The sequence below is a fragment of the Phoenix dactylifera genome, chromosome 3 (genome assembly GCF_009389715.1).
Source record: "Phoenix dactylifera cultivar Barhee BC4 chromosome 3, palm_55x_up_171113_PBpolish2nd_filt_p, whole genome shotgun sequence".
Classification (NCBI taxonomy): domain Eukaryota; kingdom Viridiplantae; phylum Streptophyta; class Magnoliopsida; order Arecales; family Arecaceae; genus Phoenix; species Phoenix dactylifera.
This window is the reverse complement of record NC_052394.1, coordinates 23,721,180-23,746,079: the sequence shown is the minus strand read 5'-3', so window position 1 is coordinate 23,746,079 and position 24,900 is coordinate 23,721,180. Positions and strand designations below refer to the sequence as shown.

At 42.5% G+C, this 24,900-nt stretch overlaps 1 protein-coding gene and 1 long non-coding RNA gene across 8 annotated transcripts; one reads left to right on the top strand and one right to left on the bottom strand.

Moving 5' to 3' along the window:
• The first annotated feature begins 407 nt into the window (after positions 1 to 407).
• LOC120110321 lies at positions 408 to 6,472 on the top strand. Of its 5 annotated transcripts, none has more exons than XR_005511265.1 (6): positions 412 to 637; positions 1,148 to 1,282; positions 1,995 to 2,048; positions 2,357 to 2,582; positions 5,664 to 5,953; positions 6,033 to 6,472. It is a non-coding gene; the product is annotated as an uncharacterized LOC120110321 (long non-coding RNA). The 5 variants fall into 5 exon arrangements; XR_005511268.1 differs by having other exon boundaries at positions 413 to 637; positions 5,748 to 5,953; XR_005511266.1 differs by having other exon boundaries at positions 408 to 631; positions 5,664 to 6,472.
• LOC103704095 (phosphatidylinositol:ceramide inositolphosphotransferase-like) lies at positions 3,890 to 24,202 on the bottom strand. Of its 3 annotated transcripts, XR_003385043.2 has the most exons (13): positions 23,539 to 24,202; positions 23,323 to 23,412; positions 17,950 to 18,036; positions 17,761 to 17,829; positions 9,234 to 9,314; positions 9,083 to 9,154; positions 8,898 to 8,958; positions 8,706 to 8,808; positions 8,451 to 8,546; positions 8,327 to 8,373; positions 8,086 to 8,210; positions 7,187 to 7,364; positions 3,890 to 6,198 (listed from the first exon to the last, which is right to left on the bottom strand). XR_003385043.2 is itself a non-coding variant. In XM_008787244.4 (12 exons), the coding sequence occupies exons 1-12, from the start codon at positions 23,569 to 23,571 to the stop codon at positions 7,284 to 7,286; spliced, it is 945 nt and encodes a 314-aa protein (XP_008785466.2). In that variant the 5' UTR covers positions 23,572 to 24,202; the 3' UTR covers positions 6,969 to 7,283. The 3 variants fall into 3 exon arrangements, 2 of the variants coding, with proteins under 2 accessions (XP_008785466.2, XP_008785467.2); XM_008787244.4 differs by lacking the exon at positions 3,890 to 6,198 and having other exon boundaries at positions 6,969 to 7,364; XM_008787245.4 differs by lacking the exons at positions 3,890 to 6,198; positions 23,323 to 23,412; positions 23,539 to 24,202 and adding an exon at positions 18,197 to 20,449 and having other exon boundaries at positions 6,969 to 7,364.
• Between the last annotated feature and the right edge of the window lie 698 nt (positions 24,203 to 24,900).

Sequence of the window (24,900 nt, the reverse complement as noted above, 5' to 3'; positions counted from 1 at the left end):
CGTGCCCGACTCATAATCGGCTTTAGTTTAAATTAAATCAAGACAATTACATAGATACCAAGGTGTTACCAAAAGAAATTATATGCCAATATTTTAAAAATGCCAATATCTTGGTTGAGATATACAGTTTATAGTGGTTGCGATGAAGCCCGGGGAACTGAAAAAGTAGAATTGATAGTATATATTCTATAGAATAATTTTTTAAAAGCTAAAAAAGATCAAAAAAGAACTTGGTAATAGGGATCATTATTTATGGACATATCTGTATGTCACTGGGCATAGAATTCGGGCTGGTCCAATTTTGAGAAAATGGCTTGAAGAAGGCTATAAAACGACAAAAAGAGCCCGCCCAAATAGGTGACTTAATAATTTAATGTTCCTCTGGAAAAACCGTGTATCTCACTCTCCCTCTTCAGGAAGCTTCGGTACTTGAGAGTCCGCGAGACCTTTGGAGCTGGGCTTGAAAAGCCCCAAACCAAGCCCATTATATTTGAATCCACGATCTAATCCGACGGATCCCCCGCTCCTTAAAACCCTATACTAGAGTGAAAAGGGGCGCCGAAGGTTTTATTCTTCTCGTATCTTCGCGATTGATTTCTTTCCATCGCACTGGACTGCGTCCGCTCTCCTGGTATTGGTATTTCCTCAATCTTGGTTTTTCTCTTTATTGCTTGCATTTGTTTTAATGCTTTTCCTGGATATGAATCCTTAAATTTTTCTTCCTATAGGAAGAGGTTTTAGGTTTTTTTTAATTTTATTTCCAAGAAGATGATTAGTCTTCCGTTCTAACGAATGATGTTCTCTTGTCTTGGATCATCAGTATTTAGAAGCTAGCTTAGTCATCTGAGGAAATTTTGTTTCGTTTGGTTGGGTTTAGCTTTTTCTTTCGCTCGTCTGGTTCTTTTTTGATTTCCAAGAATCAGGTTTTGTGGATCTCCTCATTTTGGGATTTTCAATGCAGAAAACCTTTCGTTCTTTCTTTCTTTCCCGTTTTTAAATGCTCCCTTTTTCTTTGCTTTCTCGAAATTTTTATGTGGCGATTTCCTTCTGACGAGATTGTTTTGATCTTGTTCTTGGTAACTGCTTGTTTTCTTGTAGTTTTTATTTGGTAGTACTTATGTTTGAGATCATTTTCTTGATCTCTCAGGCAGTGCTATCTTTCTTGATGTTTTCGTGGAATTCTATGTGGTGATTCTTTTTTTCCCCGGTTTTCTTGATTGTTCGGGTGGAGGATATAGCAATGGCTGCTCAAAACGGCCCAACGAGTATTGAGAAAAAGCAGGTATTCCCACACTTTCACAGACTCATAATCCTTTTTATTGGACATTTTCAAGAAAACAAAGAAATAGTTGAGAAAAAAGGAAAAACAGAAAAGAAAAGAAAGAATTCCCATTTGTAGTTCGATGTGCACCATTATTTGCTTGGCTTAATTGCTTGTCACATGGATTCCTCTTTTTAAAGTGTTTGCTGGGGTTTCTAGAAAGAGGATGTATGCCTCTTTGCCTCTTGACAATGTATAGGGATCTTATCTGAGCAATCTGTAGTTGGCCATGTAGATCCTACAACCCCATTGTTTTCTTTCCAAAGTCAATGTCCTTTGGGTAAGGAATGTACCTTCATGTGAAAAATATCCGAAACTGTTTTGTGGTTCAGTCTGATTGTGGTCATCGTTGTGATGCTGTGAGAATTATTGAATGCTGTGGAGTATGTGAGGCAGGAATTTAGAAAATGGCACAGTATTGTTTTAACTTTGTTGTCAACTAGGTTGAATGCTTCGATAGAGACCTCTTGTTATTCTCCTGTAAGATTTTGTGAATTGTTAAACTTGATTTTGATGGATTAAATTGGCTGCTTAAATCAGATGCTTTTTCTGTTCATCAACTTTCAGTGATATGCAACTGCAATTTGACATTTTTATGTCATGATTCTTAAAGTAAAATTTTTCTTCCCTTCCTCTAGCTCATTATATTGGCCTTTTGCACCTAATTATGCAGATAATCGGAATGGCAGAGCAAGAGATGGAGTTATAGGGTAGAGCTTTTTAACAGGTAATGTGATCATAAATTTTGAATTCTATAGTTGCTACATGTCATTCATTTCCTGTGTATCTCATTAGAGAAAAATGCTTTTTCAGCCTTTCTATTTTGTCATCTCATTCCTTAACTTTTGTTTCTGATTTACCAGTTTCTTGAGTTTCACTTTCATGTTTTCCTCTCTCTCTCTCAAACAATACATAGAGAGCCTTAGGTTGCCTGGCATGAATTGCATGATAGGACATACTTATGTGTTGGTAGAAAAAGATGTATTGTTTCATTTCTTATAAGTTAATCTGGTAGGGCTCACACATGTTTTACAGGAAAAAAATGTCAGTCTGATAAAAAGTTTTAAACGCCAAGATCTTGCCAAAGATGATGCACTAACTCAATGCCCAACAACACTAGTGAAACACAATCAAGGCCGTGCCAGAAAAAAGCAAGTTCAATGAGTGTTGGATACTTGGGTTAGTGAAGCTTCACCTTCGTCTCTTAACCGATATGTTCATTGCCCTCTGAGTTTTCAAACAATATGCTGCAAAGATTGAGGTATGTTAAGAACGATTATTTGATTTACATGTCAAATACTGCTTTGTCTAGGTTCAAAAGCTAAACAAAAATATTGGTGTCAGTGAGCAGTTGGAGCTTGCTCTTTAACACACAATAGCTAGAAAATTCTTGGAAGTCAGAAAATAGTAATAACAATTGTGGAAATGAGGTTTGAAGTATCGGTTTCTGTCTTCTGCTAAGCCCTTTTTCTGGGAGGGGGTTACTTTATCATGAATGGTGTTGTTAACACCCTGTTTGAGTGTTGTAGCTGGTTATTCATGAATGAGCTGTCCACGATCCATGCATTCAACTAAAATGAGGGGGGAAATAGTTGAAGTTTAAGGGATTGGTGAACCATGGTTCTCCACATCCCAAGTTTTCATCAACAAGATAAATCACCTCACAGATTGCTTATATTGTCCGTAAACATTAGGATAATCAGTTCTGTTAGATTGCCAGACCTGTTTGACTTCTTCTCTCCTTGTTTTTAATTTCAAACTATTCTCCAGCCAAGATTCGCTGTACCGACCATACCGACGTACCGGTGGGGCACCGATACCGGTATGGTACTGGTACCATACCAAACCGAATCGGTACTATGCCGGTTCGGGCCAAAAGCCAAAAAAAAATTGCGGCCGGTACGAGCCGGTCGATACGGCCGGTACCGATCGGTACGGGTTGCGAATAGTCGGAACCGAAAAATATAGCTGTACCATATCGGTTCCGTCCGGTACCGGTACATATCGGCCCATATCGATTGGTACGGCAGACCATGCCTCCAGCTAATATCTACCCTCCATTAGAACATTTTATCAGACCTATATAGATCATGATGACCCTAAAGGTGCTTTTCTTTCTGTTTTTGGCTATTTCTAGTTGGAAGTGGCCAGTCAAATTGGATTATTTACAGAAGGTATAGGATCATCATAATCTAGATAGATGCTTCACCTTCTAAATTTGAGGTGAAAACATAAATGAAAGGAGGGCTGTTAGGAGCTCATGATTATTATAAAACTGAACACATTGTTGTATCTTGAGGAGAAAATTGATCATGTAGAAATACATGACTGGGATTAGCGAAGATAGGAGTCTTGGCTTAATTTTATCTATGTGTGGGATTTACCTTTTTTCTGGTTTGGTGCCTGGGGAAATCCCCCACACCTTGGGTATTCCCTTAGCTGGGTTTTGCTAATGAACTAAACTAAAAGACTGCAATTAGCGTTTATGGACGAAGAAACCAAGGAGCAAGGCGACCGCAGCGGAAAATTTTTAATCTGATTTGCTATGTCCTCATTCCATTGGTGGAGAATCTGGTTCCTATCCCACTCGTCGGTTTATCTATTTATGATTGAGCTAACTGACTGAAACCATTCCACTACAGCCAGTTCTTTAAAAAGGTAAGGAGTTCGGTCCTGCCACAAAGGAAAAAAGTACTCGAAAAAGACCATTTCTGTCCACCTTCTCATGGAGTTGCACGTGGACATTACCACTCATACAGCTCCCAACCAGCAAGCAGTTAGCTTTCCTCTATAAGACCCTAGACCAGACCTAGCCCTCTTTGAAGGAAAAAAAATTGACCTTGAGGGGAGGGGGGTGTTCTATAGGGTCCAATCCATGATTTATGTGATGTGCTCCTTAACAGATAGGGGTTTTATGTTAGTATTGTTACCTTTTGTATCTTAACTGGTTATTAACAAGAGATAGACTTATAAAGTGCACTTTCAAATAGAAGGCACGTGAAAGTAGTTGTTTGTGTGTGTTTGATGGATTGAATTGTTTAGCAAGCAATAATTGTCATGTATTAGCATTGTGACTAGTCATCAAATAAAAGTTTGTCCCTTTCTCTTTTCTTTTATTCTTTAACAAAAAAAGGAACTGAACTATAGTTACCATGTTCGAAATTGGGTGTTGGAAATGATATAAGGAACAAAAGCAGCAAGCGGTCATATGTACTTGTAATTTGGAAATATGAAGGTTTTCCGAAAATACATGGTAGGGTCTCATATTTCCCTTGTATATTTCCAAATTTTAGAGCATGAGACTAAGCCTTGGTTTAATGGTAAGATTGTTCCATTGTGACTCAAAGGTCATGGGTTCAAAACACAAAAACAACCTCTCCCCATGCGGGGATAAGGTTGAGTATATCTGACCCTCCGCAGATTCTGCAATGATGGGAGTCTCATATACTGGGCTACCTTTTTATTCCCAAGTTTTAGCGAAGCCAAATTATGAAAGGTTTAGTGAGCACATTGCATGAGAAATTTGGGGACATGAAATTATTTTTCTTGATAAGGGTCAAAATGCCATGTGTTTAATCTGAAAAGAGGCTTGGTGTGTAGGGGCCACATGCCCGCCTTCAATAACAAGGTGGGAATTATCTTGTTAACCATGTTTTTATTCCTTATTTTTAAATATTAAATATCTGAAAGTTATACATTTAGCTTACTCCAGAAAATAATTTCTAAAGCTTGAATATATCAGGTTGCTTACTTTGCTGATGGTATTTCTTACATTCAGCACTTTTACTGTCATATAGGTCTTAACCAATATATGCCTTTATGTAATGGGTTGGACATTGAGAGTCCTTTTGACATATAACTTATGCCTGCATCGTAATACGATCTTTGATGTTGCATTGTTATGACTTATTTGTGCTTCAGAAAGTCATGTCTGAAATTATGTTCTTAACGTATATTTTTCTGCATTCGCACTTGAATATTTGTTCATTTTTTGTACCAGTGAGCCTAAAATGTCGTGGAGCTATCAATCTATTATTAATTAGCATTGGCTTTCGGATAATTAATATACTCATTTTTTTTCTTGAGCTAAATAGCTCTTTGCAAAGCATGCAAATAACAAACAGCAGTAGAAACAACCAAAATCCCATGCCTTTAAAAGTCATTGTGTCGCTGAAAAGCAAGCAAGTGCGACCATACATGGCTTGAATTAAAAAGGAAAATGCTCTCTTTTAATTTCTCAAATACAAGAGGAACACCAAAAAAAATTTATTATACATGTCGCACGAGGTCTCGTTTCTCAGTGCGAGCAAAATTCATTTACATGATTTATGTTGAACTGCAGAGCAACAATATCGAGAAAAGGTGCGCATACTACTAGTGTATTTATCAATGCAGACATGTACGTGAAGTATTTCTTCTCGAACAGGGTAGCAGGTTGAGAGCTGCTCACAACGGCCCACGACAAGGAAGAGACTAACTCTTTTTGGAGCCTGCATGTTAGCGAGGATGGTGTGTAGGTGGTCTGGACAAAGTGAGTTCAAGTAAGCGTTTGTAACATTCCTCCTTTACGAACTGTGCAGCCTGTGCGGCGTGGGAACCACCTACGATGGCAGTCAATGCAGCAGATTGTAGGTAAGTTCTCGGACTCTATGAATCCAGAGGAGTTAATGCTATGTATGTCATCTAACGGTGCGGTGGGTGCCTCATCAAGGTACTTGCTTCTTCGACAATCGCGCTAGGCGTGCTTCCCACTTGTTGCTGCTCCGACACACACGTACCAAAGCTATCACAAGTTGCTCCACACAAGGCTTCTCCTGTGCCCCATGAATGTTTTAGATGTAGGACATTAATTGCATCGTCTTCTCCCCAGCACGGAACTAGAGGGCATGGAAACAAATCTGTTACTGGGAGTTACTGCTCAAACTGGCTCGAAGACAAGAAAAAAATTATTGTCTACACTGCTTGCATGCAGCCAATTACGGCTTCATCAAATGCACATTTTGGTGCAACCAGCAGCGTGATTGCTGCACGGCCACACTTAGTGGGGCAATAATTTCTCTTCAGTATCTTGCGGTTGTACATGTTGATCTGTTGCTCTCATGCAGGGCAACTCTCTTCCCAATAAAAAAAAAACTCTTTAGCCCACAAAAATGCAATATTTTGTGCACGCTAACAGTATAATCTATCGTTCGCCCAACGTCCAAATCCACCACCGATCGGCATCGATGGACCTCTCAAAGATAACGGATGCTGAAATATTATTTAACCTTGTATTCAATAAAACAAATCCATAAATATGTAGCTAGCAGAAAATATCCTTGACCAATGGTTAAAGCTCTTCATGGGCTTTAACGCTTAGTTTCACAGGGTCAGCTAACAAGCTACACGTTAGCTTGTTGGAGAACCAAATAAGATGCGTACGCACAGAGACTAATGATCACTCACGGAACAAAATCAGCCTAGACGCATTCATCTTCATGCAACATCAGAATGCATGTGACACCACCTAAAGTTCCTTAGAAATAGGAGGCACAATGAAATTCAGTCATGCACGGAATTGAAACCTCAAATGCCATAACCTCTCAACCAGTTTTAAAGAGAGAATATTTGCCATTTTCTAGCTTTATACCTTTCTCGGCCTTTTGGGTAAAGATCAAGTGCAGTATTTTCCATGTTCTAGATTTAAATAGGGAAACACCACACTTACAAGAGAACATATAACAAGGTTATATGATTAAAGAACATATCCAACCATGCGTATTGCTACACCAACTGACCAAGATAAGAACAAACTTCTTTAACAGCTTTAAAAATTACCTAAGGAATCTAAATGAACAAAACTAAATGATATGTAGGCATAATTACCATGAAACAAGCAAAACTGTTACCGGCCAAAGCAAAATTCTGCTTCCTACGAGGTTATGGACTAATAAGCACCCATGCTGCCAAGCCATTACATCATCTATGTTCCATTCAACGTTGCTTCAGAATGGACATGGTTCCCATTTTCCACAAGCTTACCATTTAGTTGCGGTCTTTGTCTCTGGGGAAAAAATACAGATTATATACAAAAAAGTCATGAGTATATCACACAAGATCAATAAATATAATAAAGATATTATGCAAATTAACAGATTATGCTCAAAATGCACAAACTTATTGGTAATGTAGCACCATCTTATCCCATATCATAGTAACCCTTCCACAAACTCATTTATATGTCAAAACAAAAAGAAATGAACAAACACAATAATAATCATAATGCACCGTTGCAAGTTTCCATAAATACAATAGGTAACCCACCTCCTTCTGGTCCATCTAACAGCAAGATAACTGATGCTACATGGTCGGAAATGCTCCACTATAAATGTTGCTCTAGGTCTTTAACACATTTTTCCATAAATCTGAGGCACTATATTCAGAATTCTCAGTGTTTAATCCTACACATTGTTTTCCATTTCAACAGCCTCCCAAAAGAATCCCATTCTATAAAGGCAATATTCGGTGTCCTAGACTGGAGTTAGCATAAACAGGAAACAGCAGAACAGATCTTCAAGTGCAACAGTAATCACAAAGAGCAGCGACCAACAAATAAAAAACCCATAAATGAAATTCAAACTGGAATTATATACAGAAAAAGAGCGCGCAAACCTAATGAAAGAAATCTGATTTTGTTTAGCTAACATCAGCTCATTATTTGACCATGTGAGACCAATAATTCCTCAGCAACAAAAGAGCGGCGCATTAATTTAAGTGATTCATACCCAATCAGCAGTCTCTGCTGAATTCCCATTTAACAGCTTGTGGTTCTCTTCTTTGGCCCTGCTGTCCTTATCTTTGACACTCAAGGGCAACAATGGTGGGGATCCACCAGTTCGATCTGGCATTTCTATAAGATGACAATAACGACAACTACAATTTCAATGATGAAGCATAAAACAAAATTGTCCCAAAAAAGCAAAAAAGCAAAGAAAAGAAAGAAAGAAAAAGAATAAAAGAACTTACCTGGTAGTTTCTTGTCAACAAAGAATACCACCAAATTTACAGTATACCTAAAACATGCCAAACAAATTAAAACATAAACAAGCATGCTGCCAGAAATAAATATCACCATGATCACATATTCTACCATGCAACGACAACATCTACTGTGTAATGCTTGCGTGAAGCTATTATGAGTAGACTCTGAATGATAGCCAGCAACCAGGCGAGCAGCTTGACAAACCTGCAAGAACATCAAGACAATTTTGATATTTGCATATCACATGTAGCGGGAATTGTGAACATGCTTAATCCCAATGCACATGATAACACACAGCAAAATATTCGATTCTGATCACAGGAGATCAATCCAACCATGATTAATTTGATACCAATCCTTTACCTTTTAGAGCCATACTTTTGATATGTACGCACAAAAACCAGTGTAAATATCATGTGTGATGAAAATATCAAATCACCACAACCATAAATGACTCCCTGTGGGACTGCAAACAAAAACAAACCAAGCAAACATATAGATAATAGATAGTGCATTTAATTGTAATAGGTCAAAACCCAAAAAAGGGATAATTACAGTTAATGAGAAGCACTTCAAATACACTGTCTGGTCTGGGCAGTCTAGCAAGCTCTGAACCCTGAATGGAATGCAAAAGAACATTGAAAGTAACACTGTTTCAGTGCTAAATTTTATGAACTAAAAGGTTTATCCAAAGTGAAATGCTAATTAATCATTGATAATTATGCTGTACAGATTTTCACCTCGCGACAGTGATAATTTGGACCAGGAAGTTGGGTGGAATAAAATGTAATGATCCGTAAAACCTGAGAAGCCTGCTTGGGGCATATTCCACATCACATCACAGCATGACCAGGACACAAAAAGAAACAGCAAAAAGATACATGAGCTTACAACTAAAAATGCCAACACTCTGCGCCAGAGTAGAACAGTGTAGAAGCGTTTGCTGTGATATATGAAAGGATGAAACGTCCACTGCACCAGAAGAAAGACCATGTCACAACTACCCAAAATTCATAACTGATATACTCCAGCATTGGATAAAAATAAGCACTCCCATATGGGAGAGATAAGAAAACAAACATGGTTAAGGGGGGTACAAAAACAAAACAAGGCATAAATTACAGCCAACAAGAACTATAAACTAGAGGAAACTGTGGTAAAAGGATGGCAACAACTGTAATAAAGTTATGCCAGTCACAACTATATGAACTTCCCTGATTCTGGCAGAATTACTATGTCAAATTGTAAGATGTTGAAGAAACAGAAGCTTCCATTCAAGTCTAATTTTGAAGATGTTTTAAGAAGAGATATATAGGCAACTGGAACTAATTTATAGAATTGGAAGTGTCTTGAATTTTATGCTCGAATATTTTTTTTTTTTTTTTTTTTGGTGAAAACGGCAATTCATATATCTCTAGCTTGAGTACATGCGGCCATATCAAAAGAAAGTAAAGACAACAACGGGGTAGGACACTCAGCTACTGATGTCCAAAGAAACCCTCCCGAGTGCCGGGCAACATAGGAGGCGACCCAGTCAGCCGCTCTGTTCGCCTCCCGATACACATGTGCAGCATGAAAGTCACCCATCTCCTGAGCCAGTCTCCTAGTCTCAAGGATAAGTGGATGGCCATCACCGAACCTATCCACCCCCTGAATCCAGTCGATCACCACCGAGGAGTCTCCCTCGAGAAACACCCGGACAGCACCGAGAGCCCTCCTCGCAAAGGATAGGCCCTCCCAAGCAGCACACAACTCTGCCCCGACAACGGTAGGTCCTGAAATGCTGCGGCCCCCAGCGGCTATCAGTCTACCCCCACAGTCTCTGATCACAAATCCCACACCTCCAGAGACACCATCCACCAGCCTACTACCATCAAAATTTACCTTGAGATGACCAAGGGGTGGGGGTACCCAAGAAACCAGGGCGAACCTGGGCGCTATCTCAGCGGAGGAAGTACCCCAGATGTCCCTGGCCATCCCAGAGGTAACAGAAGCAGAGGCCACGACGATCTCCCCTGCACGTAGCACTGCATGATCCACCACCATCCGCGAAGACCACCTCCTCCCCTCAAATATGCGGGCACACCTATCCAGCCAGATATGATAAATGATGTATGCCATCATGATGCCCTCCCGAGCAAAACATGGGCTCCGCATGGAGGCTCTCAAAACGTGCATCAGGTCCTGGGCCGTCTCCACCGAAAGGGGTAATGTAACAAGGGACCTACTCCATACCTCCCTGGCCCTGGGGCACTGCAATAAAACATGGTCAATGGTCTCCTCCGTCCCCAAACACAGCTCACAACAATAAGAGATCAACATGCCCCGTCTAGCTAGCATGCTCCTGGTCGGTAGACAACCCCATGCCACCTTCCAGAAGAAGAGCGCCACCCGCGGATGACATCGCAACCGCCAGATCCATCTGCCCTCAATCCACCGATCTGGTGCCCTACTGATCAAGGAATGGAGATCCCGAGCTCGCACCTGCACTCGGCCCGTCGGCCGCCAGACTAACCTGTCCGGCACCTCCTGCCAGGGAATCGGAATATCCAAGACCAACTCAGCCAACTGCTCCCCAAACACCTCCCGAATCAGACCCTCCCTCCAACGGCCCCCCTCTGGGTCTATCAGATCACGGACCCTGAATCCAGCAATCCTCGCCGAGTCCACCATAGTCGGAAGACGGCTGATCGGCTGCTCAGTCACCCACCTGTCCTCCAAAACGTCGATCGACCGCCCATCTCCAATGGCCCATCTCAACTCCGGTAACACCAGCGCAGCTCTAGCACACATCTCCCTCCACACCGGCGAGTGGGTACGGCCGCCACGCACCCCAGGTATCAAAGCTCCATATTTGGCCCTCATCAGCGAGGACCACAGACTATCCGGCTCTAACACAAATCTCACTGCATGTCGCGCCGCTAGCGCCTCCCGCCTAGCCATCAGGGACTGCACCCCCAGCCCACCGAACCTGATCGGCTGACACACCACCTCCCATGCCACCAAATGGATACCTCCTCTGCCACTACTCCTCCCCCAAATAAAGTTCCTAAAGATCTGCTCAAGAGACCTCACAAGAGACACTGGAATAAAGGAATTGGACAATAAATAGATAGGGATCGAAGAAAGGACTGACCGAACCAATGTGATCCTCCCCATCATGGATAGAGTATGCATCTGCCATCCCTCCAATCTCTGTCTGATGCTGAGCTCAAGTGATGAGCAGTCCCTGCTCCGCAGCCGCCGACCAGAAATCGGGACCCCCAGGTACCTCAGCATGCCCTCCTGCTCGCCCACCCCCAAAATCTCTAAGATAGTGGTCCTCACCGCCGACCTGATCCTCGGGCTGAAACAAACAGAGGACTTCCCCAGGTTAACTCTCTGTCCTGATGCCTCACAGTAGTGCCAGATGATCCTGCGGAGGGCCTCCGCGGTCCGCCTCGTAGCCCGAGCAAGCAATAAACAATCATCGGCGAAAAGCAGGTGAGACAACGACGGGGCGCCCACCACCGGTCTATAAACCTCCATCTCCTCAGAGTCCATCGCCTGTCTGAGAGCTCTGGAAAGCGCATCTGCGCACAAAATAAACAAGAGAGGTGAAAGGGGGCATCCCTGTCGAAGCCCTCCAGTAGACTCAAAAAAATGGGACGGCGAGCCATTCACCAAGATGGCAAATGAGGGAGCCCTCACACATCCCATAACCCAGCTGATCCATGTCGCATGAAAGCCAAACCCCTGCATGGAGCGCAGAAGGAAATCCCAACACATCCTGTCGTAGGCCCTCTCCATATCAAGCTTGATTCCCATCAAGCTCCTCCTCATCGGGGCTCTGTGCAGATCAAACATGAACTCCTGGGCAATCATCACATTATCTGAAATACTCCGCCCACCCAGAAAAGCACCCTGCTCCGGACTGATCAATCTCGGAAGAATATCCTTCAACCTCACTGCAAGTATCTTCGCCGTAGCCTTGTACAAGGTCGTACAAAGGCTAATCGGACGAAAATGGCCTGGCTCAGTGGCGTCCCGCCGCTTCGGTATCAGTGTAATGAAGGTCCGCTGCCACTCGGGAGGCATCGTAGACGTACAAAAGAACTGCTGAATGGCAGCCGTCACATCATACCCAACTATCATCCAGTACCTCCGGAAGAATAACGGTGGAAAACCATCTGGCCCCGGAGCCTTGTCCCCCTCAAGGGACCAGACCGCCTCCCTAACCTCCCTCTCCGAAACCGGCCTGATCAGCGCTGCAGTCTCCTCCTCCGACACCCTAACCCCCGGAGCTGGAAAGTCCACTGAGCTCCCATCCCCTAACTGCTCCGTCCACCGTGTCCTGAAAAAGCTCTCCACGATCCGCCGAATCTGAACGGGATCCTCCGTTATCACCCCATCCTCGCCCCTGATAGCTTTGACCCGATTCTGGTGTCTCCTGATAACTGTCGCCTGATGAAAAAAACTGGTATTCCGATCCCCATCCAGTAACCACTGTATCCTAGACTTCTGTCTCCAAAATATCTCATGCTGTCTAAGTAGGGAATCGTGCAGTGCCAAGTGGGATCTGAGCTCCCCCACCTCCTCCTCTGATAAGCCCCCCCTGGGACTCCTGAAGCTGTAGTCTGGTAATCACCCCCTCGAGATCCTCCACCCTCCTAAAGATATTCCCCACCTCCTCACGGTTCCATCGCCGAAGCCGTCTCCTCGTCATCTCCAATCTGCGTGAGACTCGGTACATAGCATCTCCCCTAACAGGCACCCTCCAAGCCTCCCGCACCATCTCCCAAGATCGAGGATAGCTGAGCCAGATCTTCTCAAACCTGAAGGGGGAACGGGCTGGAACAAATACATCGGTGCTAACCAATAGTGGACAGTGATCCGAAGCAATCCTCGGCAAATGACGAACCTGGTGATCAGGAAAACTCTGTATCCACCCAGCAGTAGCACAAGCTCTGTCTAGCCTCTCCCAAACTCTGGCCTGTCCCTGCTGATTATTACACCATGTAAACTTTGGGCCAACAAAGCCCAAATCAACCAAACCATTCATCATGAGAAAGTCCTGGAACTCCCTAATCTTCCTCTCACAAGAGAAAGGCTTCCCCCCCATCTTCTCCTGAGGGTCAACTATACAGTTAAAATCACCTGCCATCAACATTGGATGTCCCTGACCAATCAACTGGGTGGCCTCCTCCCACAGGATCCTCCTCACCCTACAATCTGTACTCGCATACACCGCTGCCAAAACCCATGGGTTTCTATTCCCCTCCGAGATGACCATAATCACCTCTTGGTTGCATACATTGAAAATATCCAACTGGCAGCACCCCTGCGCCCAAGTGACAATGATACCACCGGATAGCCCTTGAGAATCAACTGCAAAAAATCCCCATCCTCCCGGTACTGCCCTTCTTGCCTTCTGAAGGCCCCTACCGGATAACCGGGTCTCGAAAAGGACACAAATATCAGGACTATAAAGTTGCACCAACCTGCGAAATGCCGGAATAAATGACGGCTTCCCCGCTCCACGGCAATTCCATAAGAGAATCTTCATAATTCACCCGACAAGTTGGCGTAGCCCACTTCCCCGGGGCCACTGCTACCGGCTACCTCCGCATCCCGCTGTCCACACACGACCTCGGACCTGACCCCCATCACAGACGCCATCAACTGGGACACCACCTCCTTGTGCTTCCCCTTCCTGTCTACCCCATCCCCAGCCCTCAAAACTGGCTCTGTGTCAGTCCCCATCAGCTCCCCAGCACCCAAGGGAACGCCACCACCCTTAAAGTCCTCCCCGTGGAGGAGGAAAGCCGCCAGATTAGGATCACTGTTAGCCCGTGCCAAATGGCACGCTGTGCCAACAGGGACTTCCCCGACTCCGTTTGCAGTCGCTCCCACCCAGCCAGCCTCATACTCAGCATCCTTCCTCCGATCAGACGCCGCCGACACCGTGGAGGCACCAGTCGACGTCACCACCACCGTCTCCGCCAGGTTCGCCTTCGCCGCCTTGTCCGTCCGCGTCGGCTTCCGCCCGGTCGTCACCCCACCACCGATGTCAGACACCCCCCCACCTCCCCGGTGCTCCGGAAGCACCCTCAGGGAACGCTTACGCATCACCGATTGAGGCGGCGGAGAACTCCGGCTACGCCAGCGACGGGCACCCTCCAACCTGCCGGAGAGCTTCACCACCGATCGTTGCCCCCCAACGAACTGGGCTCTGCCTCCCGTGGGCGCTCTCGACCGCTTCAGATGACTAGGGCCCGGCCCACTGGAGCGATAGGCCTGCTTGGGCCCTTCAGCCTGGCCCATCGAAGAGCTGGCCCCACTCGAACCCGGTTTACTCCCCGGCTCAGCCAGCGGCTCTGAGTGAGGACCGGGTTGACTCGGTTCTTCCCCGATCGCCCCTCCTCCGGCGACCGATACATCCTTCTCCAACGTCCGCCGCCGGGCGAACTTGGAGGGCTTTTGCCACCCCTCCAGGTCGATCGGGGAAGAGCTGGAAGCCGGCACAGTTCCGGTGGTCCTTAAGGCAGCGCGAGCGGGGGATGGTGCCGGTTCCGGCTTCCCCTTCTGCTCGGACGTCTCCGTCCCCCGCCTAGGAGGATTGGCCGGACGATGGACGCGAAGGCGGTTCGTAACCATCCAAGGACCAAAAACCCCCTGTACTCCCAAATCGCCTGCCTCCCCATCCGCCACCACCGAGGGCTCCGAGAAGCTCTCCCCAGCCGTCTTCTTCCCTGTATCCGAGCTCCCCACCACACCATCCCCCCCTCCCATCGCCGGAGAGAGGGCGCCACATTCCTTCATTGGGTGAGCAATCCTACCGCATCTGGAGCATGGAGCCGGCAGGTTTTCATAGACGAAAGCCTGCCAGAATTTATCCTCAGCTCTCTCCGAACTCCCCTTCAAGAAGATCCCCGGCTTCAGAGGGGCGGAGCAGTCCAAGGCAATCTTGACCCTTGCGAAGCCAAAACGACCCCCCTGTTCCGTGAAGCTATCCACTGCCAGAGGTTCACCGGCCCTCGCAGCGATGCGGAACAGAGTCGTCCCCTTCCAGTAGTCCAGAGGAAGCCCAGGGAGCCGAAGCCACACTACCACTCTGCCTAGCCCACCGGCACCCGGAACGAAGTTGGGGCGCCACCGTTCCATGGCTAGCAGCTGCCCGGCCACAGACCATGGACCATTCAACAGTGCAGCCTCCCGATCTTCGCCGTTGGCAAACCTCACAACGATGAAACCTTCCACCAGAGAGAAACACTCAACATCATACTGCAGCTTACCCACCCTGCGGATCTCCTTCGCTACCCAAGCGGCCGGAACACTCCTGCCCAAGCTCCGTACAATAACTGTAGTGCTCCGCCACTCCGACCTCGCCCCCTCCAGCTCTTGGTCCGGCACCTCCAAGATCTCCGGGAACTTACTCTGCAGTGCCTGTAGCTCCCGTGGAGAGATCCTATGGTTTGTCCAGACCGACTGCCTCGGAGCACCCTTTGCCACCTCCGACCAAGTGGGGGCCTTCGCCTCCTCCCCAGGGCCAGGTGGCCGAGTCCCAACTGCCTTCCCCGGCGCCGACGTAGCCGATTTGCCCACTCCAGGATCCGCCATGGCACCGGCCCCGCACCTGTTCGACAGAACGTCCCAGAGACTCCAGCACGGTTCACGAATCGTGAAGCACCCTCACCCCACGAATATCTTTCTAGGTATATCTATATAGCCAAACCTCCATTTTTTAGTGTCTCAATATTGCTAAATGGAGACCTATTTCCACACAGATAATTCTTAATTATTTTTAGCAAAAACAAATATATCATCAAAGACCCTGGGATTTCACAGCATTACTAACATCTTTTACTATCATACCTTTGCCTATCAGATAATTATCTTGTTTCTTCCTCAGCACTGTGTCGTGGGTTTGTCACCTTCATGCAGTAGAACACATTTTAAGGCTTTGGTGGGGACCTTGCCACCGTGGTTTAACTGTTTCATTGGTCTCATCAGCTGGTAGCCTTGGGACTGCAGATTGACTCTGCTATTCATTATTGTATGACTGGTTACTGAATCCTTCTTGGTGACACTCCAAGACAATAGTCTAGAACCAAGAAACAAAAGGTTGCTGGATCGAGTGATGAACCCATTTATTGTGTAACGACTGCTAGAAGCACTAAAATGTACGTCTTTTCACTTTCTTTGAGATGAACCATACCTCCATCTTAACTTCACCACAAACAAAATGCCACCAAAATAAATCTAAGCTGACATTTTCTTTCTTGAGACTTTTTGATCATTTCATTCAGAAAGGAAATTGACATGCTGTCACCAGAATACTGGTAATCTTGTTCGGTTCCTATCATTATACAGCAGTATTAAGCTTGCACTGCATACCTCCACTGCTTCCACACAAGAGGATAAAGCCATCTAATGTTAATCTCTTTTTTGAAACTTCTCTTACAATCTTCTCATCTAAATATTACCTGCATGGCACTACATACCCCTGCATACACATCTATATATGTAGCCTCAACAGCTTTATAGATCCTTTTTTGATATGTTTCCGCAGATATGCTTCTCACTTTTGTCCCAATCTCACCGGTTTTCTTAATTCCAAATACGTCAAGACCTGCTAAACATATGCAGATACATACAAATATTACTAATGATGGGCATATGCGTATTATTTATAAGAGGAAGAAGCATTTGATGTTTATGATTCATCACTTAAGATTGTTTGGAGGGAAATTGACAAATGACAACCATATTGTCCATTCAGCTTATATAATTTCTCTCTCTCCTAGGCACACAGTCAATATGGACGCGTGTATCTATTAAAAGAAGAGCATGTTTGTAGAAATGCAAAGCCTCACACGCGTACATCAGCCATGCAGACAAATACTATTTAGTGTATACCTCCTGCCTATTCATAGTTTAGAAATAGGATATCAAATAAGCAATTATCAGTAATATAGAACTGAAGATACTCGATAGAAACATATATTAATGCTCTAGCCAAATCATGTAAGACATTTCTCACATTTGATATTATTTTGCTCTTCGCCTTTGCCGCAGCAATGATTTTGGTAATGCCTTTAAACTTATAAGTCTTGTTGCATAGTAGAAATAACTAGGAATATTGGAAGTTGGTCCTTGATTCAATACAAAATAATGCCCAGAAGCTACAAGAATGTACTTGACTCAAAAGTAATAAAAATGAAAAAAGCACATGCACAGTCTCTTACAGAAGTAGCAGAAAACTTAAGACCAAAGCAAAAGAGACACTGAACAAATGTGATTTTGTTTCAAATAATTGAACTAAGAACAATTGTTCTATAACCACAAACAAAAAAGAAGTCAAACAATAACCTCACTGCAGCAAATAGTATCAACAAAAAACTTCATGACCAGATAAAAACCAAATGAGAGACCATACCAGCACAAAAGACAAGAAGATGCCAGTGAATACACTTTCACTGATGTAACCTCTTTCTTTCCCAAGTTCCTAAAATTACATATAACAGAAGGCAACAAAAACATCACTTCAATGACAAAACAAAATTATGCTTCTTGGAAAAATTATATTTAATAAGCTTAAGCAGAAGACTACACATAGTATACACACCGGAAGAACCATGAATCCAAGATCTTGAAGAGTTGGTCCAGGACGATGCAGATAATGAACTCCTCGAGCAGCCAATCCATGAAAATACTAGTGATATACGAAATCATAGCATAAGTCTTCAAATTATTTATGCCTTAGTCAAAAAGATTATGAGTAAATACATGACAAATTTTAAAGACATTAAATTAAGATGAAAAAATATAAGAACAGAAATTGCAAGTCAAAGAAATAAACGTACAAAAATTACCTGCCCACATGACAAAGAAAACCATATGAACTTAACAACAAGGAAAAAGCTTCATCACACCACTTCTATCCTTGATCCAGCCCCAGCATGTGGTGCTTGGTGGGCTGGAACACGGGCCTGCCAGTCACCCACATGACCCCCATATCCTGCACCAATCCCGTACTGCCACATGGGACTGGTATGCTGAGTCGGGATAGGAGTCGTGCTGGGAAGCAGCACTCTAATAACAATATCATACCACGACACTAAATTGCACCATCAGAAAGATGATAATTTAACCAACTTGCCAAATATTTACAACGAAAGTAACAACCTCAACACAGATATTTATCTAGGTGAATCAAAGTCCAATAGCACTATGGTTGCAAAAATGAAATTCTTTTTTCCCTCAATTACAGCAATGACATAGAAGACATTAATGCTTCAAATTCTGAAGTTAGTTCAAAATAAAGAAAAAAATATTTTGATATAGATTGATTTCTGGTATGTCTATCAACAAGACTTGGCAGTTGGCAATATTACAACAATCATTTCAATAGACAAAAGCCACATTGGAAAGCCACATGAAAATTTACATATAATCCAACTATAAGACCCACTTTGTTCTATGAATTAAGGAGCAAGGTGAGGACGTTACATGAGCAGAAGATATGCATAAAAAAATGATGATGCTGTAAAAGAAAGGTGGGGTTCCTGCTGAAGTTAAGCACAGTCTAGTATATAGTGTGCATGTAGAACTAGAGTTAACTAACAAACAAAGTAAAAACAGCAATTAGAAACGGCGCAACCATGTACAGTGTCTGCAACAGAAGGCCTGAACAAAGGAGAGGTCCTGAAAGAATACAGGTAATAAGTCATCAACAATGGTGGAAGAGACCATATACAACTTGTACTAGTAGTGAACAGGATTTTGATGAACTTTTATAGTTCGAAGGATTTTTCTCTCCATCCAGAAATTGGTCAGCAAACAAGAAATGAAGACTTTTCGTAATGGTTAAGTACCCCTAGCTGGGAAGGAACATGGATAAAATTCACTTATAAATTGAGCCACTGGATACTTTTCCACATCCACTATGAGTGGGGCTGTAAAATTGGTCCAGATCATACTAGGCCTGCACCCAAACCCAACAGGACAGATTGGGCCTCAAACAAATTAAAACCCAATAAGATGTTGAAGATCTAACCTCATATCCAAAACAAATTAATATCCAGGCTAGAGTTCACACTCAAGTTGATTAATGAGTTTAAAATCATCTGATAACTTGATCCCTTTCTCCAAGCTACCCACTTTTGGAACATCTACATTTGACAAGAGGGGTTGCATGTGTATCTCTTCCCACACACACAATCTCTCTCTCTCTCTCTCTCTTGTGGGGGTGGGGGGTGAGGCGGGGGAATACTAGATATGAGAGGAGAGCCACAGGTTGCAAAACACATGAGAATTTTATTTTGAGGGGGCAAGATAGACAAGTTGCCATAATAAGAGAACGCGACTAGCATTGGGGGCCCCGAGTTCTCAAAAAGAGATGGATTTGATAGGTTGTTGTACAAGAAAGAACATCGAGAAAGATAGTCATCCTAGTCAAAGTTATATCCATGATGATAGCAACCTTTTAAGATATAATGAAGCAACATTGCCGTTCTAAGAAAGGAAGATGATGCTATATGTTGATAACTTTGTCATTGAATGTCAATGGTAACCATGATTTTGATTGCTTTTATATTGATTTAGTGATGACAATTGAATCAACAACAGGACTAAATGTCATACTCAAGGAAGAAAGAGCGACAAATTGATTGAATCCATTATTAATCAAAATAGATAATTCCCCAATCCAGGTAACCTAAGACCCGCTCCACAAAGGCCACCATGCATAAAGTAGAAATGAAGCACATTATCCAAAAGGATTTCTAGATAGACAATTCCAAACTATAGAGGACAAGAAGAAAACAACCTTATCTACAGCCTTATTGTCAAATGATGTGTTCATAGCCTTTTGTTAGCAAAAATTGCCCCCAAAAAAAATCCTATCATGCTCTCTGTCTTCTAAATATGTGTGGATCTCAAATACATATGTTGAACCTTAAATTATCTAGTCATGTACAGTTTCTTTCCAGATGACTTATTAATGGAAGGAAGGGGGGAGAAAGAGAAGGGCAACAGAAATTCCAAATTGACTAAGGCCCTATTTGGGGGAGCTGTTGGTAGTAGAGCTTTTGAAAGTAGAGCTTTTATAAAAAGCTGTTTGTTGTTTGGTAACTACATTTCTAAAGTGTCGTGGCACTTTAACATGTGTTTGGTAAACAAACTGAGAAAATACTTTTGATATGACAAAATGACCATAAAGGACATAGTATAGTATTATACAATAGAGCATAATAAAATATAATGTGTATTAATACATAAATATATGATATAGTATAATATTACTGTAATGTAATATAATATTATTATAATATAGTAATATAATATTATATACTATAGCATAATAATTTAATACAATATTAAATTATTTAACATAACATATCAATGTATTATGCTATAATGTAATATAATATTATATTTATAGTATAATCCAATAATAAACGTATAAAATATTATAATTATTAGCATAAATTAATTTTCATAATATAACATAATATTAAATTATTTAACATAACATATTAATGTATTATGATATAACATAATATATTATTATATTTATAGTATAATATAATAATAAAGGTATAAAATATTATAATTATTAGAAAAATTGTTATATTTTATCACGGATATTTTGGTAAAAAAACAGCTTTCCGATCGGGCCTAAAAGTGCTTTTCCGAAAAGCTTCAAAATGGAGCTTCTCTCAAAAAGATATTTTTAGCTTTCTGAAAAATCTAAAACAACTTTCCAAATTTTTTACCAAACATCCCTATTTTATTTAAAAGTACTTTCGGAGAGCCAGAAAGTATTTTTTTCGCCCTCCAAAAGCTCTCCTAAATAGGGCCTAAATAAACCCAAATCTATAGCTCCACCTTGAATCCTAATTATGTTAATGTGCTAACATTGCATTGATCCTATCTTAATATCTTCCCATTAGCCACCAACTCATATCCAGTTATTCAATTTGACCAGTCATGATGTTGTAATATAAGATTGTAAAATCTTGGCTTTGATTGATTTTAATCATTTGGCTTAATATTGATTCAAGCATCAATTGTAAACAATCATTGTACTCTTTGAACATGAACGAAGGAGCTTCAATCTTGAAGATCTTTAAACAACTAGACCTTTCAATGACCGATCAATTCAAGAACCAAATCTTAGATTAAATACTCATACATCAAATCTGCAATGATCATTATGAAATTGGTTCTTCAGCTTGGGCTTCATAGGAATCATCCTTATAAGAGCTAAAATCTTAATGATCATTTGTCCACTTGAAGATGCTCATCATTGCATTCTTCATGAGAGTTCTGCTCTTTGTGACATTGAAAACCCCTAAGACAATCCATGAACATTCATAAGGTTATTCAAGAAAGAAAAAAAAGAATCTCTCATTCACACTCATGAGTCATGACGGAGAGACTTGTTGATATGATACAAATGATGAAATTCATTCTGAATGATTTAATAATGCAAAGAAAAAATAGACCTGTTTTATATAAATTTTTGGAAGCAAGAGAGAAGAACATAAAGGTAAATGAAACCCAGAGTCATCAGTAAATACTAAATACAAGTCTAATGCATGGAGTCCATCATCAGAAATATAACTATCCACAGCATCTTATTAGTATCATTCAAGAGTGAAAAAGTATAGTGCAGCGAAAAAACCCCACTAATGAAACCTCGTATTGGCTAGAGTCCGTCAAGTCTGCTCATATTTGGCTAGGATTCTAGCCAACCAAAGTTTTCTAGGATCAACTTATGATCAATAATAAACAATGACAAACACAATGGAAGATGTAACAATAACAAGCCCTGTAAAGTGATTGGTCAATTGAAGACGTTCTAATCATCTGCACTATTGAAAACTGATTTAGTTTGTCTCGTATCCTCCATTTTGTACATATATTACCATACTTCTGGCGATGGTTCTGTCATTTACTTGAGCCCTACATCAAACAGACATGCACGATTTATTTTCAAATTTTGGCCCTTACAGGTCCAGCATTAATCCTAACATTGCAACAATGATTAAAATAATGTACAAATGTAGATAAAGGCCCCTAACAGACCTCAGACGAAGTATAAGTTAAATTTATCCTCCCTCCTCACATATTAACCTTTTGGACAGGATAAACTCCAAAAGAAGCTTCTTATACCTTCTAAACTTTCATAACAACCAAATGGTTATCTGATAACTTTCCCTGCATGATTCTAACAAAGAATAGAATGTAGAGTATGCAAGCAACTCATATATTTCTTTGCTTAAGATTTAGTAAGTTTTAAATTGGTTCAAAAGAGATCGGTAGTTTCCTAAAAGAGATCTTTTACTTGTTTACACTATCCACTTGCTCCGATGACAAGTTGGCCAAGAACAGCATCAGTTTATAAATGACAACTTATGAAAACATATGATAATCTGAAGTTTCAATTCAAACAGCCAAGTGTGTTAGAACAAATGGAAAATGCCAAATGTACTGCTTATAGTCCTATTTTACTATTATAATGAGTGTCGAATATGACAGTTCGCAATCTCAGAGCTGGAATTTCAATTTAACAGCTTCCAAGAAAACGACACCGTTGTGACCAATCAGGAGAAGACATTGTGCAATTTAAAAGACCGATATTAGATTTACCCATCCTCCCAAACAATCCTCCAAACGGCTACAGACTGATGGTAACATGAATCCAGAACAAGTGGTGCAGATTCCAGAAGATGAACTACAGCTGACACAGCATCATATGTGTACCAGCAAGCAATTTAAGAAGCATGCAGACATAGAAAGAACATCCATGTATCAAAACACAAAATAAAATGATCAATACATCATTTAAAACCTTAAAAGCCCTATCAATTAAATAGCCCATCAAGGAATAAGGAATCATCCACAAATTCTCCAGAACAACTCTGGTTTCTCAAGTTTTTAAAGAACCCCGATTATGAATTGATTATAACCATAGAGATCACGCCACGAATACCTGGAAAACGAGTCCTGCAAGCAGAAGCTTCCACTTCTCCAGCAGAAGCTGGAGTTCCACAGAAATCTCCATGCAAACCTTCCGCCATAGCTGCAATCAAACAGCAACCACCACAAAATACATTGAAAGAATCAAAACAAGTGCAAAAAACAAGCAAGAATGGACTAACGAAGATACATGGGAGGGAAGAAAAGACAAAGAGGGAGAGGAGGAGACCTTGGAAGCCTCGCGAGCAATGTAAAGCGTCATCTCCGCCACCAAGGTAAACCACTTCCATAATCTTTCAGCACCCCGCGATCATTCCCGACATCCCTCCGCCCCTTCTCAGGCGATCTGTCTCACTTCTTTCGCCAACTTCTATCAAGATCCTCTAAACCCCGCACCAGCGACCGATCGGAGGCGGAAACGGAACCAAATTCTCAATCAGAATCGAAATCAAGATCCCGGCGGCGGCGGCGGCGGCGGCGGCGGCGGCAGTCTTTCTTTCTCCAATCAAGATCAAGATCGAGAGCTCGAAGGAGACCGAGTCTGACCGGGGTCTTTAAAGGCTGACGAAATTAAATAGAATTCCCTTTCTAATCCTATTTACACACAAGAAAAAAGGAAAACGAAAAAGATAAAGACGCAGAAGAAGAAGAGGAGGGACACGGGTCCTCTCTCTCTCTCTCTCTCTCTCTCTCTCTCTCTCTCTCTCTCTCTCTCTCTCTATCTAGATTCGAGAACGCGGTGTTGACACGGATCGACGCCGCCGAGGGTGGGAAAACGGGGGCAGCAGTCGCCCTTCCTTAACGCGACCTCGTGGAGGCAGTGGCGACGGGGAGATGGCTTTTGTCCCATTCGCTGTTTGAGGTAAAAAGGAACCAACGAAAGGAGAGACTACTTTTTCTCTCCCCCTCTCTCTCTCTGCTTTTCGGCCTCCCGTCCTAATAAAAAATTGGCATTTTTAAACCAACGCCTCGGGCCAGGGTGTCCGTCGCCTCTCCGCCTTCGCCATTTCAATATTCGAATTCGGTGGCACGGGTTGGACCATTTTCTATGTTCGGATTCGGTAACACCCAGCTGATGGAGGGTCCAGACTCCAGATCATTTGAGTTGTCTGGCTCAACCGAACCACATTCTTCCAGTGGTTAAACAACAATTAGAATCATTAGGTCAGTTATTATTCCACGTGATACCGATTATCTAAAAAATAGGCCTCCGGAGCTTGAAAGTAGGTCATCTCTTTTGCTGCTCATCATTCTAAAAAAAAATTTCTGCACCTGTTATGTATCTGTTCCCCCACCTCTGAGGTGTATTCTCTTTTTGAACTCTGATGGCAATATTCATCCGAGGCTAGTGTGAGCAGCCAACATGAAAAATAAAAAAATAAAAATAAAATGGGCCTCGGCCTACAGTTTAATAGGCCCAGATGTTTGGGCTGGCTCTTGTGAGGTGCACCCAACTTGGATGACCCCCACCTTGCCCGTACTGCGGTTACGTTACCTGCAGGGCAACGGAAATGTTGCCACGGGCCCACGGTCATGGCTGGGAATCAAGCCGGCCAATCATGTCGCCCACGCGTCCCATCTTTTCTTCTTC